General features: G+C 41.5%; 1 protein-coding gene across 1 annotated transcript; it reads left to right on the forward strand.

Annotated features, from left to right (window-relative positions):
* The first annotated feature begins 7735 nt into the window (after positions 1 to 7735).
* Positions 7736 to 25935, forward strand: wu:fc50b12 (uncharacterized protein LOC103911624 homolog). Its single transcript, XM_062533362.1, has 4 exons — positions 7736 to 7751; positions 7893 to 7944; positions 8049 to 8212; positions 23727 to 25935. Exons 2-4 carry the CDS (start codon positions 7924 to 7926, stop codon positions 23956 to 23958), a joined length of 417 nt encoding a protein of 138 aa, XP_062389346.1. The 5' UTR covers positions 7736 to 7751; positions 7893 to 7923; the 3' UTR covers positions 23959 to 25935.
* Positions 25936 to 27187: the final 1252 nt, after the last annotated feature.

Genomic DNA, 27187 nt, shown 5'->3' on the forward strand with positions numbered 1-27187 from the left:
AACGTAATTTGGCTCCTACACATTGTACGATTTTGGTCTGTTTTCACAGTCGGCGACTATATTTCCAAAGTCAAGCGGAAATCATGGGAGTTGTAGGACCACGCTCTAACACCAAACAGGAAGGGGCAAAATAGGCGACAGCTGTAGCCTATATGATTATTTGTTATTTCATTATGACATGTAGCCCCAGTAGACTTCTAAGGAAAAATTTTGTTTCGTCCCCGGGGGTCACTCCCCCCCCCCCCCCCCCCGCGCTGCCCCCGCCCGAAGCCCCAAAATTGCAAAAATTGTTTTTGCTACATAACTACCTGAACCGTGGCACCGAGGATGACAAAATGTTTATGGTATGTTGGTCTCAAGAGCTCGCATCGAAGCGGTCATATACAGATGGTACGGGTTGAGAATGCTCCTTTCTTTCCCGCACATCGGGAATCCGGAAGGTTCGGGACTTTGTAATTAAAACTGCAACCGTAAGGGGGCAACATAAGACCGCCCTAATAACATGAAGGTTCGGCTCCTGCCGGAAAACACGGAAAAACCCGAAGACACACCGCGCTGGTGACAAGTGGAGAAAAGAGACATGACGCTCACCATGTCAGATTGCAGTTGCAGATTTTTCGAATGTTTTACAGCCAACCTCACAGCTCTCTCACGCGACGTAGCCTATAACTCAGTCAGTCCAGCAGAGATGGCAGAGCAACGTTTTGGTCAATGGAGAGGGAGAGAAATGCTCCGCATATCCGTCTCATTTAATCATTAAAATGAAGGTGATGACTGGCGAAATTAATGAAAATTATCTTAGAAAATCGCCTATAGGCCTATCAGAAGGAAATAGCCTTCAATTCAACCTGAAAGACTCGATAGGCAACCTTAGATTAATTCATTAATTTATTACGGTTACAAGACCGCATTTCCGTGAATAGGCTATTATTGTCAAGGCGAAGACGAAAGAGATGGACAAGATGGACATTTAGGCAACATTTACATGCTAGGAATACTTAGAAATGTGTATAGGCTATTTTAAAATGGAGGCATGTTCATTTTAACCGGCGACGCTGGGTAGCCTACATGTAGCCTACCCAGCACTTGTTATCACAGATTTTGTCCCCACCACTTTTGACAACTGAAAATAAAATGTATTTAACAGAAATATCTTTAATACATGCCTATGCTTGTCACTTTACTTATAACCCTAGGCTACATGCATGGAGAAGATCGCGCATTTTGTAACATTGTAACAATGGATGGTCAGATATGCGATAGGGCAGTGAGGGCAACTAGCAACTTATGTATCGTATGCATGTTCATGTTGATTCAGATATAGACATAGACTACCGTAGGCTGCTGTGCGTCAAGCTATGTGACAGCATTTTAACATGTTAGACATGTAACATGGCTTTCAAGCGCATATCGCGAATGGCGCAACTGGTTAAGTTGCATGTGCACCGTACTCCAGCGACCGGGGTTCGAATCTCACTTAACGAAACCCTTCAAGACAAAAGGCATCGTTTTATAAAAAAAATGAAAGATTTTCTCAGTTTTGCGATTTTTTTTATGTTTGCGATGTCTGCTGAAAAGAAAAGTTAATATGTGAATTCGTGGTTCAGCGCACACTCACACATTTTTACATGTAGGCTACATAGTGTCGGGCTCAAGTGTCTGTCGGGAGAGAAAGGGGAGGGTAGCAGTCGTTCTCATGCCGCATATAGGTAGGCTATAATGTAGTGAACTGGTTAGACGAGTGTGGGGGAGGAGGAATGATCGCACAAGACAATTGCTCTTCATGAAATGGATCTCACAGACGGCCGTCGATTTTCTCTCTCTCTGGGTTGGGAGCGTCACCTGGCTGTGTCAGCAGACTGCAATACAGTCGGTCTCGAGGGGTTAAATAGTGCACGTTACTTGAATTTTAATCTGAAGAAGACCAGACAGTAGAAATGTCATTCCTTTGTGCTAAAGAAAAGAAAATAAAATCAAAAAAGAAGGATTTCAAGTGTGCGAACCTTTTTCCAATTTTTATGATTCAGCCTAACTCTTGTTCTGCACCTTGACCGGGGATGTGCACAAACTTTTTTACTACACTTGAATTTTAAACCAGCTCTTCTCTTACCAGTAGCCTATATCCTACAGCCATACTTTAATAATCAGATGTTATGCTCATTTTTGTAGGCTACACCTCACCGGCAAGCACGCACGCAAATGCTGGTTTTGCACATCTACAATATAGGCTAATTGGCCAGGCTATAGGCTTAGGACTGTATTTTGCCTTCGTGCAACTTTAGTTGTACTCAATCTAAATTATTGTCAGTAAGGATAGGTCATATTACCAAATGGCGAACCTAGAAAATTATTTAGGATATAGAGCCGTGTCCATTACGCACTACTGTTATTTTTTAGGCTATTGTTTTATTTGAGTGTTTTTGTCTACCATGGGATACCGATATTTAGCAAACACATGTATTTCCAGCTCTGAAAACCGATGAGGTCCAGATCTCAGTGGTCTCATAGCTGCCTACAGCCATGCATAGTAAGCCTAATGATAGCCTTGCCAAATAAGTCATCAGTCACACACCCCTAATCGCGGGGTTGACCTCTTCCTTTCACACTGAGCCCGGATGAAAACAACCTCCTTGGCGGAGATAATAATTAGGCCTATCAAATTAAAAGCACACTACGACAGTTGTGTGATCACGCAACACAAGAGAGCATTTAGCGATGGGACAGTTGTGAATGAGTGCTTAACACCCTGGAGTCTAAATACCCCCCCGGGGGATTTGAAAAACTGTTCCAAACACACATCTCGACTCAATCTCTGCTTTTATCATATTATAGAAACACCATTAGAAACCTTTAATCAACTCGTTTTCAAATATATAGCCTATGTTTTAAGAGAATATGGCAATGATAATGGCACTTGGTAAAAACAATAAATTCTGTCGGTCCGCGGTTGCTTGGTCAATTGCGCAGCAAATTATCAGATGAAGCACCGGACCTAATTTCACTCCATGTCTCGCGGACCAGCAGCAGTCTCCACGTTTCGCGGCCCATAGTTTGAGAAACGCTGCATTAAAGTGTCATTAGGTTGTAGGCTATATGTTTAGTGTTTTCTTTGTGTGTTTTTCATTGTAGTGTGTGTGCATTGAGTAGTTCCTTTAAAAACGGAACAAAGAGCGTCCCGTGTGTTCAATACGGAAGAAGACTTTAACTATTACTTATATATTTCTTATAACGAAACGTGAAGCAAAAATACGAGGACTGACCATCTCGTTTTCCCCAATAGCCTACCATGGCGACAAAGAGAAATAAATATGATTTGACATTTAAGCTGATTGTTGACAAATTTGCCAAACACAATTGGGAGAAGCAGCGGACAGGAGCGCCACCACAAGCAAGCACTTCTAGCCCAAATTAACATGGCAACGTTGCCTATGACTAAAGTGTCTAAGTAGGCTAGTCCTACTAATATTACATTTGATTGGTAGCATGTTTGTAGCGCGCCAGTTTACCCATCCCCTACATCAACACAGCTTAGAATCAATCAAAGAATCAGCTGTGTCGGCGTTAGGCTGTAGGCGATTTTCTATAATCATTTTCATTCATTTCAACAATGGTTTATTGAAACGTCGTTTGATTAATTTCGCCAGTCATCACCTTCATTTTAATGATTAAATGAGATTAAGGAGTCGACTATTGACGGATATGCGGTCTTCATCATTAAATGCATGTGGGTTGAAACTTTCTGCCACCTGGTGGTTGTTTGGGTACATTGCCTTAGCCTCGAAAAAAATCGGCTTGACAGCCTGCGGGATCTCTTCGGGAGTCCCGCGGGAGAAGGTGCATTCTCAACCCGTACCATCTGTAGTTGTTGTCAATTTTTTTTTTTTTTTTTTCGTCATCGATTCTGAATTTTCCGTCAACGATTCCCGGGACACCGTAACACCGGGGCACATGAAACTTGGTGGGCATGTAGCCCCAGTAGACTTCTAAGGAAAAATTTTGTTTCGTCCCCGGGGGTCACTCCCCCCCCCCCGCGCTGCCCCCACCCGAAGCCCCAAAATTGCAAAAATTGTTTTTGCTACATAACTACCTGAACCGTGGCACCGAGGATGACAAAATGTGTATGGTATGTTGGTCTCAAGAGCTCGCATCAACTTAGCTTATAACCAGTCATTTGTGATGCAATGTAATATTGCTTTAATTGCCCCTATCTTCAGATGAGATGTTATGAACTGCACCAAATTTCACATGTATGATTAACCTGACACCCTCTGGGAGTATGCCAAGTTTTGTGGAATTTCATCCATGGGTGGCTATAAAATAAATAGATTAATGTGTACATTCAGGACTGTATACCCATCGGCCTGTAGATGGTGGTATTAACCCTCTGGAGTCTAAATCCCCCCCTGGGGATTTGAAAAACTGTTCCAAACACACATCTCAATCTCTGCTAGTTTTTGTCTTAGAAACATATAAGTGACACCATTAGAAACCTTTCATCAACTAGTTTCCAAAATATATGTTTTAAAAGAGAATGGTTGTTCTGGGTGCAACAAACATACAAACATGCAGAAACACACACACACACACACACACACACACACACACACATACACACACACACAGACACATACCTACACACACAAGCTCCAGCACATACACACATGTACATAAAAAATTACACAAACACGTGCACAAACACCCTTACACACACACACACACACACACCTACACCTACACACACACACAGATGCACAGTGCTCACACACACACACACACACCTCACACACACACAGATGCACAGTGCACACACACACACACACACACACAGACACACACACACACACACACACACACACACACACACACACAGTGAGTGTGTTTGTGTGATGTACTATATCCTGTGTGTGTGTGTGATGTACTATAGCCTGTGTGTGTGTGCGTGTGTGTGTGTGTGTGGGGGGGGGGGGGGGGGGTGCCTTTCTGTGTGCCCATGTGCATGTTTGCATGTGTGCATATGTGTGTTTGTGCATGTTTTGTGTGTATTCTGTGTGTTCTCTTCCTTTCTCTCTCTCTCTCTCTGTGTTCTGTGTTATCTGTGTGTATTCTGTGTGTATTCTGTGTGTGTTCTCTCTTTCTCTCACTCTCTGTGGGTGTATGTTTGTGTGTGTATGTGTGTGTGTGTGTGTGTGTGTATGTGTGCGTGCGTGTGTGTGAGTGTGTGCCTGTGTGTGTGTGTGTGTGTGTGCACGCGCGCGCCCGCATGTGTGTGAGTGTGTGCCTGCGTGTGTGTGTGTGTGTGCACTCATACACAAAAGCAAGCGCACACATGCACACACTTATTTACATACATAAAAGTTGCAGTAAGGGAAGGAGTAGGCGTTGGAAACAAAAGCGTGATTGATATTTGCGGAGAGAATGTGCAGGACTGAGCGGCGGTCATATTGTGTATCGCTTTGCGGTACATCTAGTTACTTATAAATTAGTAGTCGTCTATTGTTGTGACAGAACAGCACTATAACTATTAGGGATGTCACACATGAACAATGCTGCAGAAACGCGATATTTTGATATGAGTAGGCTATCGCATGAGTTCCTGACTGTTGATGTAGTGTGCGATGGAAATAATTTGAAAGAATCTAGTAGCAGTCTTGTAAATAGTGACCCACAGTCTTTGCAAAATCCTAATCTGAGACTGGCCTGTCAGGGCCGGTTCTCCCTATACGCACACGCAAGTTGCGTAGGGCCCCGCAAGTTAATGAAGGCCCCTCCCCCGTTTCCCCTTGCGTCAAGGGACAGGCAGTTATTATAGCGACAGTCATTATGACACCGGCTTAACCTTCAGAGCATGACAAACAGAAGAAGAAACGTCACGAGAATGAAATTCATATTTATTGTTGGTCGCTAGACTTTAACCCTGCACTGATGCACTGTTGGACTTGTGTACACTACCACTTTGACACACACTTCATACTGAATCACTGTACCAATCCTCAGTACATTCACATGGATCCTTGTTTTAGTATCTTTATCTTTGGCATATACTGTTCTTTTTAGTCATGCTGATTTTCTTTTTTATCATCCTGTTTACATGGTAGTGTGTTGTGTGTGGTGTCTTGAAGGAATAGTTCGGTATTTTACACTTTAAGCCCGTTTTCTGTATTGCCTAGCATGAAAACGGGTGTTTGACACCGAAATCTCGACGATTGAGCCTGTTTGTGCGATTTGGCAGCTTTAGAATGTTCTCTGTATGGCTTTAACATTGCTCGCTTTGTGCATGGACTATTCTGTCCTTAAAATACCCCTAAACGTTCTATTCCTTTAAGCTACTGGGCCCTTGAATTTCCTCTTGGGGATCAATAAAGTATCTATCTACCTATCCATCTATCTATCTATCTATCTATCTATCTATTTATCCACGGTCATGGTTGAAATTGTTGGCACCCCATGCTAAAGTTCACTAAAAAGAGGAATATAAAATCATCTTTTGGAAATTGATTTTAATGGCTTAAGTAATAAAATTATGAAAAATCCAACCTTTAAGGACACACCAATTTTCTTTGTGAATGAATAATGTATCATAAATAAATAAATGTTCTTCCCAAAATACTGGGGTCAAAAATATTGGCACCCCTATGTAACCCTATGGGAATTTAACACATAGGGTTAGGCAGTTTTTTTATTTTTAAAGGCCACTTATTTCATGGATCCAGGATGCATCCTGATAAAGTTCCCTTGGTCTTTAGAACTAAAATTGACCCACATCATCACACACCCTTCACCATACCTAGAGATAGGCACGGTGTTTTGTTCAGTTTTGTTCAGTTAGCCTATTAGCTTGTTTGATTTGCATTGAGTTCAATGAGCATCAAACAGGCTAATAGGCTAATAGGACCCTATGTGTTACATTTCCATAGGGCTACATAGGGGTGCCAATATTTTTGACCTCGGTATTTTGGGAAGAACATTTATTTATTTATGATACATTATTCATTCACAAAGAAAATTGGTGTCCTTAAAGGTTGGATTTTTCCTAATTTTATTACTTAAGCCATTAAAATCAATTTCCAAAAGATGATTTGATATTCCTCTTTTTAGTCAACTTTAGCATGGGTGCCAACAATTTCAACCATGACTGTATCTATCTATCTACAGTATCTATCTATCTATCTATCTATTTATTTATCTATCTGTCTGTCTGTCTGTCTATCTATCTGCAAATACAGCCGTCTTGAACCATCTACTACCATCTGTAATTCAATTCAAACTATTCCGTGGTGGAGGCAGAGAAGGGCGGCTTCTGGAGTTGAGTTCACGTGTTTCCATTTTAGTGTGGCGCTCCATGTCATCTGCAGCCAGACCCCTCTTAAAGTAACTGCTCAAAGGTGTTAACTCCATTTATCCATTAATATTCCCTGTCTCACACTCAATGTCTCTCTTGCTTTGTTTTTCTTTCTTTTTATCTTTTTTGCTTTTACTCACAGAATTGCATTAAATATAAGCCATAGACCTTAATATTGAATTGTTTTATTATATGCTTTGCACACCTTGGTATTTCCTTCAGAAATGCTTTGCTTGTTTTTATTGCAAATGCAAGATCCATCTTTTTAATGCTCTTCTGAAGTGGACATGGGTCTTTAACCACCCTCCAGAGGCACTCAACAAAGACAAAGGCTTAATTTTTAACAAGGCAGTGTTTTGCTATTTGAATCTCTATGGTAACATTTAACTCCCTGAACCTGTCCCTGAAACCAGTGAGTATTTTAGTAGTGCTGACTATAGCCTAAATAATAGCTTCAACATGAGAAGGACAAATCACTATTATGAACTTTTAGTTCAGTTATAATTAAGTTATTATAATAACTAATAATATTATTTGGTTGAATTCTCCACAGGCATATTGTGCTGTATGGAAATGATTTGAAAATGCCAAAAAAAGCACAAGAGGTAAGACCAAGACATATGCAATTTGAAAATATCATACAAAGCTTGCTTAATGTATCCTTGCTTTTGATGGATATGATATTGAACTGCCTAAATTATCCTCTTAGGATGCTGTTACTAATATGAAAACAGTACAACAAATTTCCAAGCAGCTGGGATTTGAATGGACTGTTGTAGCCTATGAGTTGGGTTTTACTCGAGAGGAGGTAAGGGAGTTCCATGTGAAGGTGCAGCAGAAAGGAACCCAAGCTAAAACCATGCTGGAGTGCTGGTATGAGTGCTTTTTTACTACCCGTAATTTCCCGACTATTAGCCGCGGCTTATATATTGATTTTGCAAAATTTCTTCCGCTATGAGGTTAATATAGGGGGGCAGTTAATAACAGTGTTACTATGGTTTTGTTTCTTTTAACTTGCATAAAACACTGTCCTGCGGCTTATACACAATGCGGCTTATATGCGGGAAATTACTGTAAGAGAATGACTGCCATTTTACACTGATGAGATTGTAGTGTGATGCAAATTGTACTGTAGGTTTACTTTTCTCATTTCAAACAGTTCTTGATCAGTTTACAAAACGCTTTTGCACACCTTTTGTAGGGACAGGTGCGTCGGAATAGGTTACCCAGTTAAACTTGTGAAAGAAAATCCCATACTCTGTCCATTACGCATGCATATTTATTTACAACGTTTCGGTCATAGACCTTCCTCAGGTAAATTCACCTGAGGAAGGACTCTATTACCGAAATGTTGCAAATAAACATGCATGTGTAGCATGGCGGGGGTAGGTTGGTATTTTTTTGGTGTCGGCTACGCCACCTGGAGGAGTTATGCTCCCCCAGGAATTAAGTAAAGAAGGATTGGCTCCAATACAGCCAGAAAACACTTTAGATTGAAAGGAACACAGGTTCGTTGCAATTATGAGACAGAGACTCAGAGATTCTATAAATCAATAAATACTTGTTTTTATTGTATTCCAAGAGCACATAATTGTCAGGAAATAGAAAGCAGATGGTCAGTTTATTCTGCACAAGAGAAAATACACTGTATGGATGATAACCAACACAAATCACATAACAGAACCAGAAAGTTAGACCACACGTGGAACTGGACACACACAACCACCCGGGTGAAGGCTACGGTGGAAAACAGTGAAACACACATGCAACATTGGACACCTGCCACCAGGTGACAGCCTCCCTGCGGAAAGACCCCAACTTCTGTAACCAAAAGAAAACAATAAAACAAAGACAATATCAAACCAATGGTTCAAGACACAGATTTAACAGTCGCTCTCACTGTCTGACTAATTGGGCAATGACACAGAAAAAGTGAGGATAGGGGTAGTTAGATTAGACATACCATGCACAAACTGTAATAAATACAAAACTCAGAGGCGCCACCAAAAGCACCTTACCCAAACTCACAGCAAGCTTCGTGACAAATACAGCATGCCCATGCAAACAGAAAGGACTTGCCACTGGTAAGATATCAAAGAAAAGAAACAAATAACGAACAAAACCAAATGCAGCACCAATGACCCGTAGACGCATTGACGGTGTCCACAGCAGACAGAGACAAACGAATAATAAACCAATACCAAAAACACAGGTACACAGGCCCACATGCACACACAGACAATGAATTACCGTGAGATGCCTATGTCAGCACACACGCTATGGCACCACGTCGCAGACGGACAGCAGGCGAACTCAAACATGAAAGTCAGACAAAACAGCAGCACAAATATTAGCTGGTGATAGAAATCAGCTCCAATGGAAGTAGCCAGCGTACAACCTGCTGAGGGTGTGAAGTGGATACAAATGTTAATACTACCAGTACAAAACTATAATCCAAGACATGATTCTCAAAGTAGCTAAATTACATACCAGCTGATGAACTGGGTTTCTATTTCATAGTTACAGACCGCCAGAGGCGATAGGGAGGGAAAGTAATCTCATAGCCATCTAGTGGTTGCGTTCCTAGACGCTAGCGGGAGGGGATGGGATTTTCTTTTAGAAAAAATATATCTCGACCCATGATGGGAACTTAGTTAAATGCCTTCAATATGCTATGCATTTAGGTCAGCTCTATTGCTTCAAGTGGTCATACTTTATTTTTTAGGATCAGTTTAATTGTTTTGAGTTTGTTTGTAACATGGTGATAACGAACTACAATACTAGCTACAGTAGCATTTGACGTCACCAGTTTGGGCGCTTCATCTCCAACTGATCAAAACGGCAATTTGCTGAACTGGCTTTACATATTTTTGTAATAACAGAGAGCGATATAAACCGTGTGGTAATTACCTTTATGTTGGGATAACTTGTGTTGTGCTCCTACTCACACAAGAGCTGGCAGTATGTGTGATTGTCTACTAACTAACCAACTAGCTAACAGGCTAATAAACAAACCATGCTAGGCGAGTAACGTCGTGGAAGGGTGTCACGTCACTTGTAGTTGTAGTCCATTTATGAAATGAAACGAGCAATTACGTTTTTTTTAAATAAGGCGAAATAGGGTCTGATATTTTCACAGTTAGTAGATTATTACAGTATGAAGACTGAAAAATATTATAACGCTTCAATGTACAGTATATAAGCCTACAAGTTCGTCATGATCTATCCTCTTTTTCATTTTTGCCTGGTAGAGAACTATTTTAGCTAACTTGGGCTGAGCATAAGCTCCCCCATTAATTGTTGTTATCAACACTTGGATTGTATTTTGCGGCTTCCGACGATTTCCCTCGGCGTCCAGGGACCCTTCATTGGAGACGTCAGCTAGCGGATCTACTCTTCTCTGGTGAGTACACTATTACTAGTACCACTACTACCTATTGGTTTTCCAGGGTTCCCTCGTTAGGTGTTTCACTGCTATTCCAACGAACACCCTTGGTTTCCAGGGTCACTTCGTTGTTGACAGTAGCTAAACTTGTGACTAGTGCTGGCTGCAGCAACGGTGAGTGAGCTACTGGGCAAGTAGGCCTAAACAAACGTCCAGCGAGTAGCCTACCTATTGGCTTCCAGGGTCCCCTCGCTTGGTACTTCTCTTCTATTCCCAACGAATACCCTCGGTTTCCAGGGTTCCATCACTTGGTGTAGATAATCACTCTCAGCTGGCTATATCTGTTCATGCTAGCCTCGCCTAGCTGTGGATATTAGCTCGACAGTGTCGGCGCTGGACCTCCGTGACATGGAGCATTCTGCTTGTTGCACACAATGCCTTGCCGGAATGGACATGTTAGATGGCCATGACCGCTGTCCATCCTGTTTGGGCGTGGAGCACCTTATGGAGGCACTATCTAACCCTTGCCCTGAGTGTAGCATGATGCCGCTTGAACAACGACAAATCCGGTTGTCCGTTGTTTACCCGAACGCATCTGAGTCTTCGTTTAAAGCTGCAGGCAGTATGCATGGTGCCAAACGTAAACGTTGTGAGAACTTGGAGCAACCTAAATCCAAGCGCAAATCCTCATCTGCTAATCTAGCAAAGCGAATGGATGAACTTAGAACAACTGTTCAAAAACTGCAGGCACTCCTGTCGGATCCTGTTATCAAAGCTGCTGAAAAAGACCACACTGATCAGGCGGACGGTGTAGCACAGCATAGTGTCCACGCTCTCCCATTTAGAGATTCCCCTTACAGGCAGCCACAATAGGTGGATGTTATGTCGGTGACAGCCTCAGAATCTCTCTTTATAGATCCCGACAGTCAGCCACCCACTGAAACACTGCTAACACCTTCACAGCGGTCTTCATTGCACTCGGTGAGTGGCAGTGAGTGTGAGAGCGACACCTCTGCTGTTAACTTGTCACTCCGTGACAACATCAAGATGGCACTTGCCAGGTTGAAACTGGACTTGCCTCAGGCCCCAGTGGGCCCTACCAACCTCCTGTGCCGTTCGGTGCCAGGGACAAAAGACGTGAACGTGCCTCACTGCAAGGACTTTACTGAAGTTGCATCTTCAGCATTTCAGTTAGCCTTGAATTTCCGGCCAGATCGTGCTGCTCGCACGTTGGCAGCCATGAGTATGCCGGATGCCATCGGTCTTGGGTCAATGCCGACACTGGAGCCCTGTGTAGCCTCTCTCATCGTGTCGCCTGATGAAGCCCTACGCCAGGATGTGCGATGCCCCAATAAGGAATGCAGGCGCACTGATGGCATGCTGGTTAAAATCTACAACACGGTTGCGCGACTTGGACGTGAGAGCAACTCAATGGGGCATTTTCTCTTGGCCTTACATTCCACTTTGGACGCAGCCGCTCCAGATATGGCTACGTCTGGTCTGCTTGATGCGTCTCTTCAGGCACTTGGTGCAATGGCGAGTGAATGCGGGAGAGCTCTGGGTCTCCTCGTCCATGCTAGATGACAGGTGTGGTTAGCACAGTCACCCCTGCCAGAATTGTGTCGGAACAACTTGCGACAGTTACCGCTGTTGCCTGGCCACCTGTTTGGGCCAGCTGCGCAGGAGGCATTGGAAAGACGCGTGTGACTGAGTCGCGTTCCCAACATGTTCCACAGCGCCCGCCCTTCAAGGAGCCTCAGGTAGGCATGTCTGCACCCCACCAGATGCCTGCTAAGCGCCATGCACCGATGCACAGTCATGGCAGGCACCCCCATGGCCAGTACCGCAAACCCGCCCCGCCGCCACCCCACACTGCTATGGGCGCACAGCCACAACCACCGCCTGCAAGGCAGCCGCCATTTCAGCGTCCCCCCAAGGCCAATGAATCAGCAGGCAGACACTACTGACGGCCTGAGGTCGGTGGTGGGTTGTTTTTCAGCACTCCAGCTGCAACGCTCAGGGTGTCTGCAGGTATAACAAGTGCAATTTTAGACTTTTTAAGACCTTTTTTAGACCATCATGGGTTAAATTTAAGACCTTCACGAAATATTAAAAAAAGAAATAACAAAGGGGGGGGGGGTTATGTATATATTACTATATATATCATTATATTATTATATATAATACATATACATGTATGATGTATGTAAACACAAACATACACACACACAGGGGAGAATACGTATTTGAACCCATGCTTAAGTTGACTAAAAAGAGGAATAGAAAATCATCTTCATGCCTTAATTCAAAAAATGAGTAAAAATCAAGGATTTTCTTCAAAAAATGAAGAATGTATTGAAATAAATACATTTTCTTAAATACAGGGGGCATACAGTTAGTAGGCCTGTTTTGACCCCTATGTCAATTCCCATAGGTGCAGGAGGATTTTTTTTATATGCCTATGTTTTTATTTTTAAAGGCCAGCTATTTCATGGATCCAGGATACTATGCATCCTGATAAAGTTCCCTTGGCCTTAGGAATTAAAATAGCCCCACATCATCACATACTCTTCTTCACCATAGCTAGATATTGCATGGTGTTTTTTTCCAGTTAGCTTATTAGTCTGTTTGATGCTCATTGAGCTCAATGCAAATCAATGCGCGTCCTGCGTTCTACAGAGGGTGCATTAAACGTCATTTGCACACCTATGACCTAGATCCAATTTGTTGGCCGTAATTTGGCAAACTCGTTGTGAAGTTTAAATGAACGGTCACGTTGCATCCAGGCTGTAGACGTTCAGAACATAACATTGTCGCACATGACGGTGGTTGATTTTAGCTAGTTGGATGGCATATAGGGCAATTGATGTTTCAAAGCTAAAGGTAGAACTTTAGAAATAAGTTGATATGTGGTGGAAAGTAGCCTAGTTCAAATCAGAGCTGCCAACCACACGATTTTGCCTGTTTACACACGCACTCACGCCATACATCCATTTTCTCACGCAAAACAAAATCTGATTTTGGGCTGAGACTCGTTCGTTTCTTTTAAAATTCCCCAACGGTATATGGTGCTAAGAAGCGCCACTGTAGAGTAGGCTAACCCTATTCGTTGCATAGACATCCAAGTTTGCGACAGAAGAAGGACACCCGCGGGAGAAAATAGCCTACATGTTCACTTCAGACTAACTTGTTGCACGTTTGTTGCACTGTTTTATTTGCTGGAACGTGTGGATAAATAACTTCTGGAGAGAGTTAAATCTAGTGCTCACTAAAATCATAAAGGAACATTGCAAGACACTCATCTCTTATATGATCCCTGGAAGATTTTCTTCGACTTGTTAGTGTTTTGAATATGTATTTTATCCAATGACACAGAAAGCAAAATTAATTGCATCCACATATCCTTGCATGCATCTTTTATTTCACTCGCGTAAAACCGTGAGATAGAAAGCTACTCACGTATTTCTTAAAGCGACAGGCACTTAATTACACACCACTAATGCACACTCAATTAGACCTAACTGTACTGTAGGCCTACACACCATTTTAAAATATGCCTGAGTAAGTGTAATAGTCTTGAAATCAGTACACGAATAACTAAACATTTTTAGCTACTAATAATTATGCAGATTGCAAAATATAACATTATCAACAAAATATGTATAGGCCTAGTTATGAATTCCAAAATATATGATATAGAGAGACATATGACTATCATTTTCTCTGTGAGTGGTTGAGCAGAATCTCAGATGGCCACTGGTGTGAATGATCACACAATATTCAATATTAGGTTACGGATGATTAAATCACCAAATACACTAAAATTGTTTTGTTTTTTCGAAATTGTTTCGAAATCACAATTCTTGACAATAATTTTGGTATTGCGACGAGTGCGGTAAAAACTTTTGGTCACCCCTGACAGAATCTCACTCCAAGGTTTTTTTAAAAGTTGGCAGCTCTGCCACCGTCATGTGGAATGTTAGTGTACAAACTCTGAACATCAAAAGTAGCCAACAGCAAATTGTCAGAAGTAACATCAAAGGCTTTCAGTGAATTAATCAAATCAATAGAGTCCATATAGGAAGGAAGAGAGACCACTTCTGATTTGATAAAATGATTAACATAAGCAGATATGTTTTCCGTTAGGCTGCCGATCCCACTAACAATAGGTCTCCCCTTGACAGGGGTATCTAAGCCCTTGTGTATTTTAGGGAGCGTATAAATTACAGGGATCACTGGATGTTCAACCTTAAGAAACTCAAAGACATTTTTATCAAACTCCTCATTGTTAAAGTGATGCTGCAATTGCGAGTGCACCCGAGTTTTCCACCTGCTAGTAGGATCAGATGACAACTTCTTAATTGTCTTTTAATTTCTTTTTCATAGTCCACAGCATTTTGCAAAAAAACAGCTCCCCCCTTGTCAGCAGGCCGTACCACAATCTTGTTATCTTTGCTCAAGTCCATTACAGCTTCTCTTTCGTCTTTAGACAGATTGTTGTACATTTTGTATTCCCTTTTCTTTTTAAGTAAGCCCTTTACATCATTCTCAACTAGACGGCAGTAAGTGTCAAGAGGGGCGTTACGGTACTTGGGAGGAATGAATGTAGACCTTTTCTTGAAGCGACTATGGGCCTCCTCTTCCGCTGGCTTCTTCGGCATCGTTTTTTCTTTGGTACAGGCCTCCTTTCCGCCAGCGATGTGGATTTTGAGGCCTTCTTTGTGTGTATCCTTAAAAAAGACGCTCCATGCTCTGATTGGCCATTCGCGTCAGAAGCTGAATCGTACGATGAGGAAGGCCTCCATGGTTTATTATTTCCTTGTTGTCGATGGCGTCCCTGCCGTGTATGTTGTCCTTGGTTTTGTTGGGATTTGGCTTTAGATTCGGCTTTAGATTCTGGCTTCCCATCCTTCCAGAAGTAGACTTTGTTCTGTTTGTATTGAGTGAGCACAGGAGCACCATCAGGACTGGGGATGAGCGCAGTCCTGTGGCCGCTCATTTTAAACTAGCTGGACATAATGTCAGCGCCCTTAGATACATCGGGGTGGAGCAGGTCAGAAAACCACATAGAGGGGGTGATCAAGACAAATTGCTTCTTCAACGGGAAACCTTTTGGATTCATTTCCTCAACACAATGTCTCCCTAGGGTCTCAATGAGGAATTTGATATTAAACCATTCCTATAGGACTTATATGTACTATGTGATGTAATGTTTTTTCGGTTTTTCGGTTTTCGGACATATGGGACAGTCTCTCTCTAAAAATTGTCTTTTCTACCATTTGTTTCTTCTTTGGTTTTTTATTTATTCTTTATTATTATGTAATTAATTATACCTATATGCAATGCTATTTACCCCTCAAGGCTGTAAGCCCTTTTTGACAAATCTGTTTAAACTTGAAACTTGTAACTCACATTGTGGGTCAGGTGACTGTTGGACCTTTATATGACCCTTTCATTGTATGTGTTCACCATTTGCCTGATGAAGACCCAGTAGGGTCGAAACGTTGCAATTTTCATTAAACCGGGAGCAATTTATCAGTGTTGCGGACATTACATTCTCTCCATGCTTAACTTTCTCTACCATGACTTGTCATGGAGTTTGGTATATCTGTTATATCCAATAAGTGACAACTAGTGCTCAAAATAAAACGTTAGGCTACGGTATTCTCCTGATAACGTTAGCCAAGATTTAATGTGAACGTAGCCTACATAAAAAAACGCAGAGTGGCTATATGATACAGCGCACATTTGCAATGAAATTGTTCCGCCTTTTTAAAGCAGGTGTAGTCTACACCGAATCGTGGTTAAATCCATCATTTAGAGAACAGAATTAGTAGGATACCATTTTTGTTTCATAGAAGTCTACCAGGCCTATGTCAAATGCAGGCTCGGGTGAAGCTGGGAGGAATAACACACAGTTTCCACACCATGTTTATCAACCGTGATAATAATAATATTTGAAATGAACACGGTAATTGTTATAGTCAACATTTTTATCATGGTTTACCGTTTCACCGGTAATCGCTACATAGTCACCAACTGATAACGAACGGATTGAAGAAAAAGAAGAATGGATTTGGAGTGACAAATCCAAATCTTGCGTGTGTGTGAGAGTGCGAGGTTGATGCTGAAAACGCAGGGCTGCCAAGTCTCACGCTTTGAGCGTATACTATATATTTTTTTTTCATGATGATAAACTTTGGTCATTGCCTTGCCGTAGTTTGAGCTCTGATTGACTGACCGCAATAACCAATCCATCAGTCCTTGTGCCTAAATCTCACCAACCACGGAAGGCATCACGCAATATAAACAAATCAGAAGCAACGTAAGGCGGGTCTTGGCGTCTCTAACTTATCTTTCAAACACAACAGCGCCGACTCCGAGATTTAAAATGTTCTCCTGCTTGCTAGATTTTGTTCACTGTTGATTCGCTGTTTCTCCTTAATTTTCCAAGTTAACGTCAAGGTTGCTAAGTCCATCATTGTCCTATACTTGTTGCAGAGCTGTGTAACATTTATATGCCTGTTTCTTGGTAAGTTCATACTTGAAAAATCGAATCTAATCGGAGCTGCCAAATGTCACGCTTTGAGTGTGACTGTCAAACATTTTTTCGACGAACGCATCTCACACTTGCCATTTTCTGAAACTTGGCAGCCCTGAAGCGTGAGTGTCCAGCCAGGTGCATAAGAGTTGTCAACTCTGAAATGTATATGCCTATAGCCTACAAATGCGCAAACATTTTATTAGGCTATACTTTGATCCACTTGGTGTGGATTCATTTTAGGAGCAAAATGCGAATGAAAGGGTTGAAATCAGTACTCGCACGTGTGCGAGCATTTATTTTTTCCCACTCGCACTAATATATTTGTAGTCGTTTTTGCGACGACCTGCTTGCACTGTACAGCCCTGTTTGGACCAAAAATCAGGAAAAACTGAGGACCATGGTGTCGGACCTGTTCCAACTGATATGGAATTGCCCGTATGTCAGCTACCCCTGACTTAATTGCCACAAGCCTGTAGCCTGGCAAGCCAAACTACACAGAAATGTATAGTCTGGGGTCGGACCATTCACAGAACTGAAGCCTGTGGGTGGGATGAACAGTTGTCTTTCAAACTGCCTCTGCGCATATAGGCCAGCATTTGTGACCAATCATACCCGGCCGGCAAAACAGCAAATACATTCTTCTTTAAAACGAATTACTTGAGTGCTTCTTTCTGCTCAACCTTCAAAGAAAAGCCCAAGTCTAACTCTTCCAAATTCGATTAAAACGAGTGCGCTTCGTTAGCCTCATCCATCTTTCGTTTTTCTCTATGGTTGTGCAACATGGTCTCACACCCAACTCGTCGGACGAGGACGCATGGTCCAGCCCCCTGGCGTCTTATCGGAAGCCGAAGGTGAGCTAAGGCGGGCTCAAGGACTCCGTACACAGATAGAGCGTTCTGATTGGCTAGGCTGAACTCGAGCCTAGCACAGGCTTGTTCTCAACGGTGCGACCCTAGACCATCCCGCTAGGCAAAACAATTTTTGGCCACTAGGGTTCGTCTAGATTTCTAGGCTATACTTCTGGTACAGTTGTCCTGCATTTCTTTTTTAAAGATTATTTTTTGGGCTTTTTATGCCTTTAATGGACAGGACAGTAGAGAGAATGACAGGAAGTGAGTGGGAGAGAGAGTCGGGGTGGGATCCGGAAAGGACCACGGGGCGGGAATCGAACCCGGGTCGCCGGGGTACGGTGCAGGTGCCCCAGCCAGTTGCGCCACTGCCGGGGCCTTGTCCTGCATTTCTGATTGGATATTGGCAGCACAATCAGCTCCACTGATTGGTTCATTGATGGAGGCACTTCCACGGAGGATCTTCCTCCCTTCGGCCATTTACTTGAATGGTATTCACGAGCCGCGGGGGTCTGGAGAGTTTATAATGGCCTCTAATGGGGGTCTTGAGGAGGAAGATCCTACGTGCAGTAATTTTCAATTGCGAGAGGGGTCGCTTTTACAAATTTGACTGATTTCAGTAAAATTGCGTTTGAAAAGCAGTTCTATGTTGTTTGAGTTAAGAAGTTGGTTCAATATATGTATATTTTATAATTTTAATTTCCCAGAAAAGTTTAGGGAGGATTGTCCTCCCTTTCCTCAATGGACGAGCCTCCTCTGCAGAGAACACAGATGATACAGGCTCTACCTATTATTCACGGACATTTCACTCATTGTCTCGCAAAGACTCTGACGGTATAAACGTAAGCCTTAGGCCTACATATTTCCACCGAAAACAAATTTCAACATCAACGACCTTAATTTCAAATTTGAAAAGACATTTGAGTTGAAGCATCAGTCCAGAGTGAAAGCTATAGGCAAAAGAATAAGTCATCGAAATGAAAGTAGAAAGAAGAATAAAAATGAAGTAAGGCCCCAAACCATGGGAAAAGTTTAGGAAAACCCCAACTCATGTAGGCTATTAAATGCAGCATGGTCATATTCTCTCCCGCACTCCATTTTCTTGTTGATACACGTCTGTTGTTTACATCTCTCACAATGCGCTATACGTTATGCTGATTGTCACCAGACAGTCTCACAAAGCAAGTAAAATCACAGTTTAGTAACGCAGCCTGCTTGCAGGAAAGTAACAGTAATCTAATTACTGTTTTTGCAATTGTAATCCCTTCCTTTACTCGTTACTTGAAAAAAGTCATTGGATTACAATAAGGCGTTACTCCTAACGCGTTACTGCCCATCACTGAACACAAGAGGCTCATTACATGAAAAGTTTACTCTTCATTACAAAAATGACTAAATCTGAAGGCCAGGAACATGTTCTCATTCAATTCATGTATCCTCACGGTCCAGCAAAAAGTTTCTTCTGGCCTGGGAAAGAAATCTGTGTCATAGATTTTTTGTGCATTTGAATATGCTTCCATAGGCCATTGAATGCTGGGTGTGTCCAAAAATACCGCATTTTCAAAAACACATTTTGAGAAAATGAGGCATAACACCATCACAACTGTTTGTTATGTTAAGAATAAACATATAATCTTTCCAAAAAAAGTTCCATGTTGGTAGATTAATTTTCAAGAAAATTCAAGCACCACAAATACTTTGATATACTGTACCTAAGCCACACCCTTGGAAATCCACATTCCTCAAGTCATGATAGCATATTTTAAGCCTGGAAAGTTTGAATGAGCTAGCTTAGACAATTTTCTAGTCATAGCAATTTGAAAATGGCTCTTCAGAAAACGCTGCTTAAAAATGCAAGGCGGGGTAGTTGCTAAAACATGCTTTTGTGCCAAAACTGTTGAGAGTAGAGAGCTAATATTTGGGAGTACACCTATTAAAGGTATACTATGCAGGATTGGCGATTTCATCGCCGGTTTCGCTTTCACTTTTCATTTTCGCTCGTTTTATGCTTGCATATTTCTCTGCAGAGCTTCCCCTACAGCTTTAGCGTGTATATTTGACAAAACTCCTCAAACGGTCAGTCTGCCGTGCCTTTTCATGAGACTTTACATGACACTTCCTGGAGTAGAGCATGGGTGCGTGCCCAGTGTCTCCTGAAGTTGCAAGCGTGGTTCTACCGCTACAGACCACTAGAGCGGCCAAAAAAAACACAGTTCGACCGGTAATGACTCATTTAATCATATATAACAGTATGGAACGAATTGATTAACTGAAAAACGTTGCATAGTATACCTTTAAGAAGTGTGTGAACAACCTTGATTTTTTTGTGACGGTCGAGTGGGGACATTTGTACATTTGCCATGGAATGACCCAAGTTTCTCTTTAAATTCAGGACTAAGCTGAGTGGAGGCTTTTCTAGGCACTCTTTTGCCATCTCAGAAATTCATACCCTGATCAGGGATGAGCTAATAAAGACGACCTTTCTGTGGGCTATGAACTGCCGAAGGGCTAATAGAATGCTGTCAGTGTCAAGACCTGAAGATCAAGGTGAACTCACTGGGTGGTCTGATACTTAAAAAAAGGATCTCTTCTCATTTCTATGACCCACTTGATGGCATAGGCGTAATTTGCGGGGGGACTACAGGGGTCATGACCCCCCCCCCCCCCCCCCAAAAAAAAAAAATCATATCCAGCTAATATAACCCCCTCAATATCATCACATAATTCAGATTACACTGAATATGAAATATTCTGGATGAATATGTTTTGTTCGTTTTCTTTATTCATTTCATTTTCCAGCAAGATAGTATCATGTTTTAGATATTCTGAAATGTACCCCCCTGCCCACCGACTACTTGGTACCCAACCTGTGTTCTCGAAAGTTTGTTTACTATTTTGCGCAGTCGCTGGGATGAATGGTTGGAGAAAGCTCTCAACTCAGGTGGGAAGATGAAGAAGACATTGAAAGGCAGCCAGACAGCATTTGTTCATTGTTGGTTGACACCAACCAAAAATAGGAAAAATCCTGACCAAATGGAGGTATACCCCTATTGCTAAGTTAGCTGTTAAATTAGCTGATGATTTATCGACTGGAGTTGGCTGGCTAGCCCTATGAGCCCGACGGACGCAAAGTGCGTCAAAAACACACCCATTCTTCTCTGTTACATTGCTCCGGGATTATTAGTCACAGCGAGATGAGAAACTAAACTAACTCAAGTATGAAACTAAAATAAAATCATGAAGTTAAATCATATTTACAGTCTATATTGCTCTGCATTCACCCAGGCATCCAGTACTCTCGCTTGAATTTACAACCCGCCATCGGAAAGATATGGCACGCATGTCAGATTAAAGAGGAGAGCTAGAGCTATCCACAGATACCAAATACAACCTTCTAGGCCATAAAACAGACGAAGTGACAGCAAAATAGTAACTTCATTTAGCTCCACTTACCCCATGTTTTTGTGTGGCATAATAGCCTATGTTCATAATCCAACGCTATCATGTGTTTCAGTTTCTCTATGGCAAGTCATGTTCATAATACGGTTTTGAGATCCTAGCAAACTCCTGTATGGTATCCAATTCAAGACTCATATTGCATCCAAATTTGTTTGACAAATGTGACCCTGTAAAGCGGAACCAGTCGTTTCGGTAAAATTTATTAAATTAAGTTATTGTACTCACGTGAACGGCCATAAACTAAGCTTTCCAACGATATGTATATCGAGGGTATTACACAAACTATCGCTAAGATAACCGCATCCAAAGTTGACATGGTTCCCCTGTCATGAAATGCCAGAAGAGTAGAAATCACCTTTTTAAGCGGCGCGTGCACAATGGGAATGACAGCAAATGTGTTGAATCATCGCCGAGTTTAACAGTCAAAACGTATGTTTTTCCGTGAAATGCGTTCACGATATGAAACTGTTGACTGTATACAGTCGAATTATGCGAAAACGTGAAATTCAACATTTTAACCCGGAAGTTTGTTATTGTTGATTTTCTCAAAATAACGTTGTGCGCAAAACGACTGATTTCGCTTTGAATGGTCACAAATAAACACTTTTTTGCCTTTACTTTGTTCATTGCAATGCAGTAAAAAATATTATGGAGAACCATCATCTGTGCACGTCATGTGTGCTACCACGCAAACAAGTCAGGTCCGATCAGCTAGTGTCACAAATATGGAACACAAAAAGTGTCAAAAAGTCATTTCTCATCACTAAATAAAAATTGCCATTTATTTCTGGAAGGCACACACCACATATTTCTGTAAATTGCTCAGCCCCAAAGTATACCTCCACCATGGTTCTTATATTGCATATTTTCAGGACAGTCAGGCCTACACAACCATGCAAGTCATGTCGAGCTGTCAGCTTGCTGTGGTGAGATATATGTCAAAATGTAAGAATTTGTAGGCTATAGTACGCTTTTTACATTTGTATTATTTAAAAATCAATGCAAGTATTAATACATGTGGTAGATCTGGGTAGCCTATACTGTGCTGAGAAAAAAAAACAATATGTAGCATGTGTGAATGGCACTTACAATGACCAGGATAAATGCTTCTAACTAGAGTAGTGAAAATGCCCTTAACAGCCTAGGGCTCATAGGGCTAGTGTAGGCGCGCACTTTATACATAGGCCTACACACAAGACGGTCCATGTGAGCACACTGAATTTAACTACTGTGTCATTATGGCACAAGCAGTCAAGTGAACAGCTGCATTTACGTTAAGTAGCCTAGCCTAAATCATCATGATGTATTTCTAATAAAGGAGCGCCAAATTAGCATGTTATCTTTTGCACAAGAAAATTATTCAATAAATAAATAAATTGATAAATATGCCGCAAGTTTAACCCCCCCAATGGTAGACCCAAAGTTACGCCCTTGCTTGATGGTAAAGGGACCGGAGGAGTCCATGCCAGATGACCAGAAAGGCGGATAATGGCCGGAATTTAGAGTTAGCTATTCAAGGGACTGAGGAAGAACTATTGGACTTTTGGTAACTGGACTTTCTTGACAGTCTGCTACCCATGCATGATCCAGTACTGAATCTGGGTTAACAGTCTTTGTGGACCATCAAGCAAGATACTCTACCTTGTCTGTGGACATCGTTATTTGCTGGATAAACAAATAGCGTGCGCGCGACAGAGGAAGAGGATAAACTAAAAAAGACCATCTACTCTCTTGAATCATTTTTGGAACAAACAACTGTCAAAGAATACCCCAGTCAATACCAATGTGACAAAGAACAAAACTTGACAAATAGTCACTACGCATGGCATTAAAAAGTATCTGATCATATCTTTATTTCAGCAGTTTCCTACTTTGGCTCCAACTAGCATTGGCTATGCATCATTAGCACCTGACCTCACATTACAAAATATACTGTATGCTTTACCTTTGGTGTTTTTTTCTCACCTTGAGTGGCATTAGTTAGGTGCATGTGATGATGGCCTCATTGTCAGTAGGAAATCTTGTGTGAAAATGGTTTTAAATCTTGTAAATGGGGAGATTCAAATGTGACTGATAGAAACAGGTTTATTCCAATTAACCATATAATGTATAACCTATTTCTTCATACCCTTATGTCCATATATTTCAAAGGTACAAGAGATCCTGGGACAAGAGCAATAAAACAAAGTTACTGCAAGATGGACTTGAGCGGGCTGGCCGTCGTGACCTGGCTGAGCATTTGCGCTGCCTTCACTGGGGACATCAGAAACTAAGCCACAAAGTGGAGCTTCCTTCGGCATTTCCTTATATCATTACGGTCCATAAGACCATAAAGAACAAAGAGGGTTTGCGTCGAATCAATGACCTTAACCAGAGTTATTAACTTTTATGATATCAATTTTTGAGTTTTCTGCTGGTTCCAATGACTGAAATTAAAGAATTTTACAGATGTCATTAAAGATGCCTTAAGTGATCTTAGGATTTATTTTTGCGTTAATATGTGATTTGAGTCAGGTGCCTTTTCCCCTATATAACATTATCACCAACTGTAACCTTCTTTTCAATTTATTGACAGTTTTAAAGACTTCGGGGGGAATTCTCCCATTTGCGCGTAAATCGCGCGTAAGCTTTTTTTTACGCGGTTCTCTTGCGCATCAATGTTTTACGCGCATTCTGCCGTCCCAGCTTATGACACACCCACATAGCGCAAATTCCAAATCAAGGCGGCCTTATGAAAGAGGCGTGATTTATTTAAAAAAAAAAGAACCAGACTTATCTACCTCCTCCTTAATTTAGGTTGATATGAAAACGTGGAATGTGGACTTTCTCATTGACCTTCTGAATGCCATTTAAATCCAGAAAGAACACCAACCAGTCTTTGATTTTGAAAACGTATGCAAGGTGAACTGAATAAAGAACTGCCTACAGTAAAATGGTGTCATCACATAGCTTAACAAAGAAATTACTTCACGAAATTTCACTTTTGCTTTGACGTTTGTTTATAAAGAGTCAAGACGTGCTTGAGGTGTGTAGACAACTCACAGTTGTCAAAAAGGTTTCGCTGGCAGCTGCCTCGCATAATATCAATTTATCTATGCTGACATATGTAGACTGACATCTGCAGCTTCGAACACAGTAGAGAGACTGACATAACGAGTTCAATCTCCATTACAAACAAATTAAAAGACGAGAGAATAAACTATGCTGCTCCTTCACTATAGTGCAGACGTCTGTGCAAATGTATGAATGTCTTCAGTGAAGTTGGAAAGAAACGGACAGTCGAACGAAGTATGTATGCATGGGATTATGACTTCTCGTCAAGTTAAAACTGAAGATACATAATCGGTAAGATCCAATACTGAAAGTGGGTGATTATAACGGGTTTTTCACTATTTAACAATGTAGCCTATGAAGCCAGTGATGGTAATGGCGCGAAATATGCCACCGTGTGACACTGTAATGCGGAAAACATGAAGCTGTATCAGCTTATAAGCATCACATTTGATACTGTAATGTCAATTTGTAAATTCCGTGTTGCATACATGTATTTAGAACTAGGCCTTCTGCCGACATGAGCAATATGCTGTTTCACCTTGTAGTGGCGCTCGACCTTATTCCAGCCCTCCAGGGTGCTTAAGCTGGAAAAGTGCTTAAGCCATGGCAGAATGCGCGCAAGAGTTGTATATATAAGAAACGCCCAGATTTTGGGGTTGCTGCACCCAAAACGCGCAACTCTCTCTACCACGCGTAAATGGCCGACTTAAGTGGATGGCAGAATCCGCTTAGAGGGAAACACGCGTAGTTGTGCGGTTTTTTGGACTTGCGCACCCTTACGCACCCTTACGCGCATGGGAGAATTCCCCCCATACTGTAGTCACCTTCCAAAAGATCTTATTTGCCCACCTACATTTTTTTTCAGGCATACATTTTTTTCACATCGAAATATAATGGATTGAAATATGATAAATGTTAGGGGGTGGTACACTTCATGATAAAATGGCTCTAGTTATCCAGTAACGGTCAAGGTTTTGACTTAAAATATATGCCTTCAATCAGAAATGCACTGTACTGTTCTTCTTGCTTCTTCTCGTTCTTCTTATGCAGTTAATGCAGCTTCAACCGTTTAACGCTCAATGGTGTTTTTTGCCCCCAACAGCACCTTCCAGCGCAGCCTAAAAGGCACTACCTTTACCCTATTCCTAACCCTAGCCCCCTCAACCCTCATCCTACCCCTAAACTGAGGGGAGTAGTGCCTTGAAGGCAGCGCTGCCTGGAAGGCACCATTGAGGGCAAATAATACCAAAGACCACCGTTTAACATAGAAAATTCATTCTGACTTTGTTACGTAGGTCTTAGGACATCTGGGGTTTGTATTTTTCAACTTTGTAACTTTTATACTTTTTGAACTATTAATTAAAAAAACTACTAAAATTTCCCCCATAAATTTAACGTTGGCTATTATGACATCACAATAGGGCTGTTAAAGGAATACGCCACCCAAAAATGTCAGTCTCGGTCACCCCCGGAGTTAGAACAGTGAAAGAAACCCGGTTAAAATCCGTCCGGGCATTGTCCTGCTTTGGGAGCAGCGTTTTTAGCTTTAGCTTAGCACAGTTGCTGTAAATGAAGAGAGTCAGTTAGCACGTCCGCCAAAAAAAGTGACAGAGACATTTTTTTTTCTTTCTAAATATATCTTGGAAGACGTGTGTTCAGAACGAGTACAAATCATAATGCAAAATCGAACGAGGCTATTACCTGGACAGACATTTACTTGGATTTATATTCGGCCTCATCACAGGCGAAGCACCGCTAAATAGGCGCAAAGTTCTCACGTAGCACTTGAAAACTCCCAACTTCTAGATTCGACTGGAACTTCATGGGATGGTTTTCAAGTGCTGCTGCGTGAGAACTTTGTGCCTATTTAGCAGTGCTTCGCCTGTGATGATCGGTGCTTCGCCTGTGATGATCAACACAGTATTGTGTCAAATTAATTGTGAATTGATTGTGAACAAAGATCCAACTTTAGAATAGGGAACATATTTGTCATTACAAAGACTTAATTATTAGGTATTTGTACACTATTAGCACTTGTGGTTTAGTGTCTAATTCCATTCAAATAGACCATCTTTGATAAGTATTATTAGGGGTGAATAACTGTTCTTGTGGTACTACCACCTTACAAGCCCCATACTGAGGCATACATATTTAGGTCAGAATTCATATGGAACAACTTATTTAATAACTATGAATAAGGGGAGCTTACATAGTAGGCCAGCCAATCTAGCTCAAAAAAGGGCCAAAAATGAAACTAATTGCAATAGTAATGATTCATACTTTTTATTGATCCTTGAACCCTCCTGCATCACATTAACAATCTACCCATTTATATTTAGTGGAACATACGTTTTTTCAAGGTCAAAGGTAGCAATTTCGAATGCATTTTGCCATTGGCATTTACAACAGGTGGGTAAAATTTTAAACTATAGATATCAACTTGAAACTTTCACAGTTGTTTACTCACATTAAGGCAAAGATTTTTTGTATTGCAAGTTTTCTGAAATGTGATGTTTAGATATGCAAATGAGAACAGTTTTACTTAAATATGCAATAAT

Source organism: Sardina pilchardus, chromosome 4 (assembly GCF_963854185.1).
Source record: "Sardina pilchardus chromosome 4, fSarPil1.1, whole genome shotgun sequence".
NCBI classification, from domain to species: Eukaryota; Metazoa; Chordata; class Actinopteri; order Clupeiformes; family Clupeidae; genus Sardina; species Sardina pilchardus.

What these genes read in the sequence shown, in the direction of transcription:
- wu:fc50b12 (XM_062533362.1), top strand. Translation starts at nt 7,924, where the DNA reads ATGCCAAAAAAAGCACAAGAG. An exon ending in TGCCAAAAAAAGCACAAGAG is followed by an intron (nt 7,945 to 8,048) that starts GTAAGACCAAGA and finishes TTATCCTCTTAG; the next exon opens with GATGCTGTTACTAATATGAA. An exon ending in AAAACCATGCTGGAGTGCTG is followed by an intron (nt 8,213 to 23,726) that starts GTATGAGTGCTT and finishes TATATTTCAAAG; the next exon opens with GTACAAGAGATCCTGGGACA.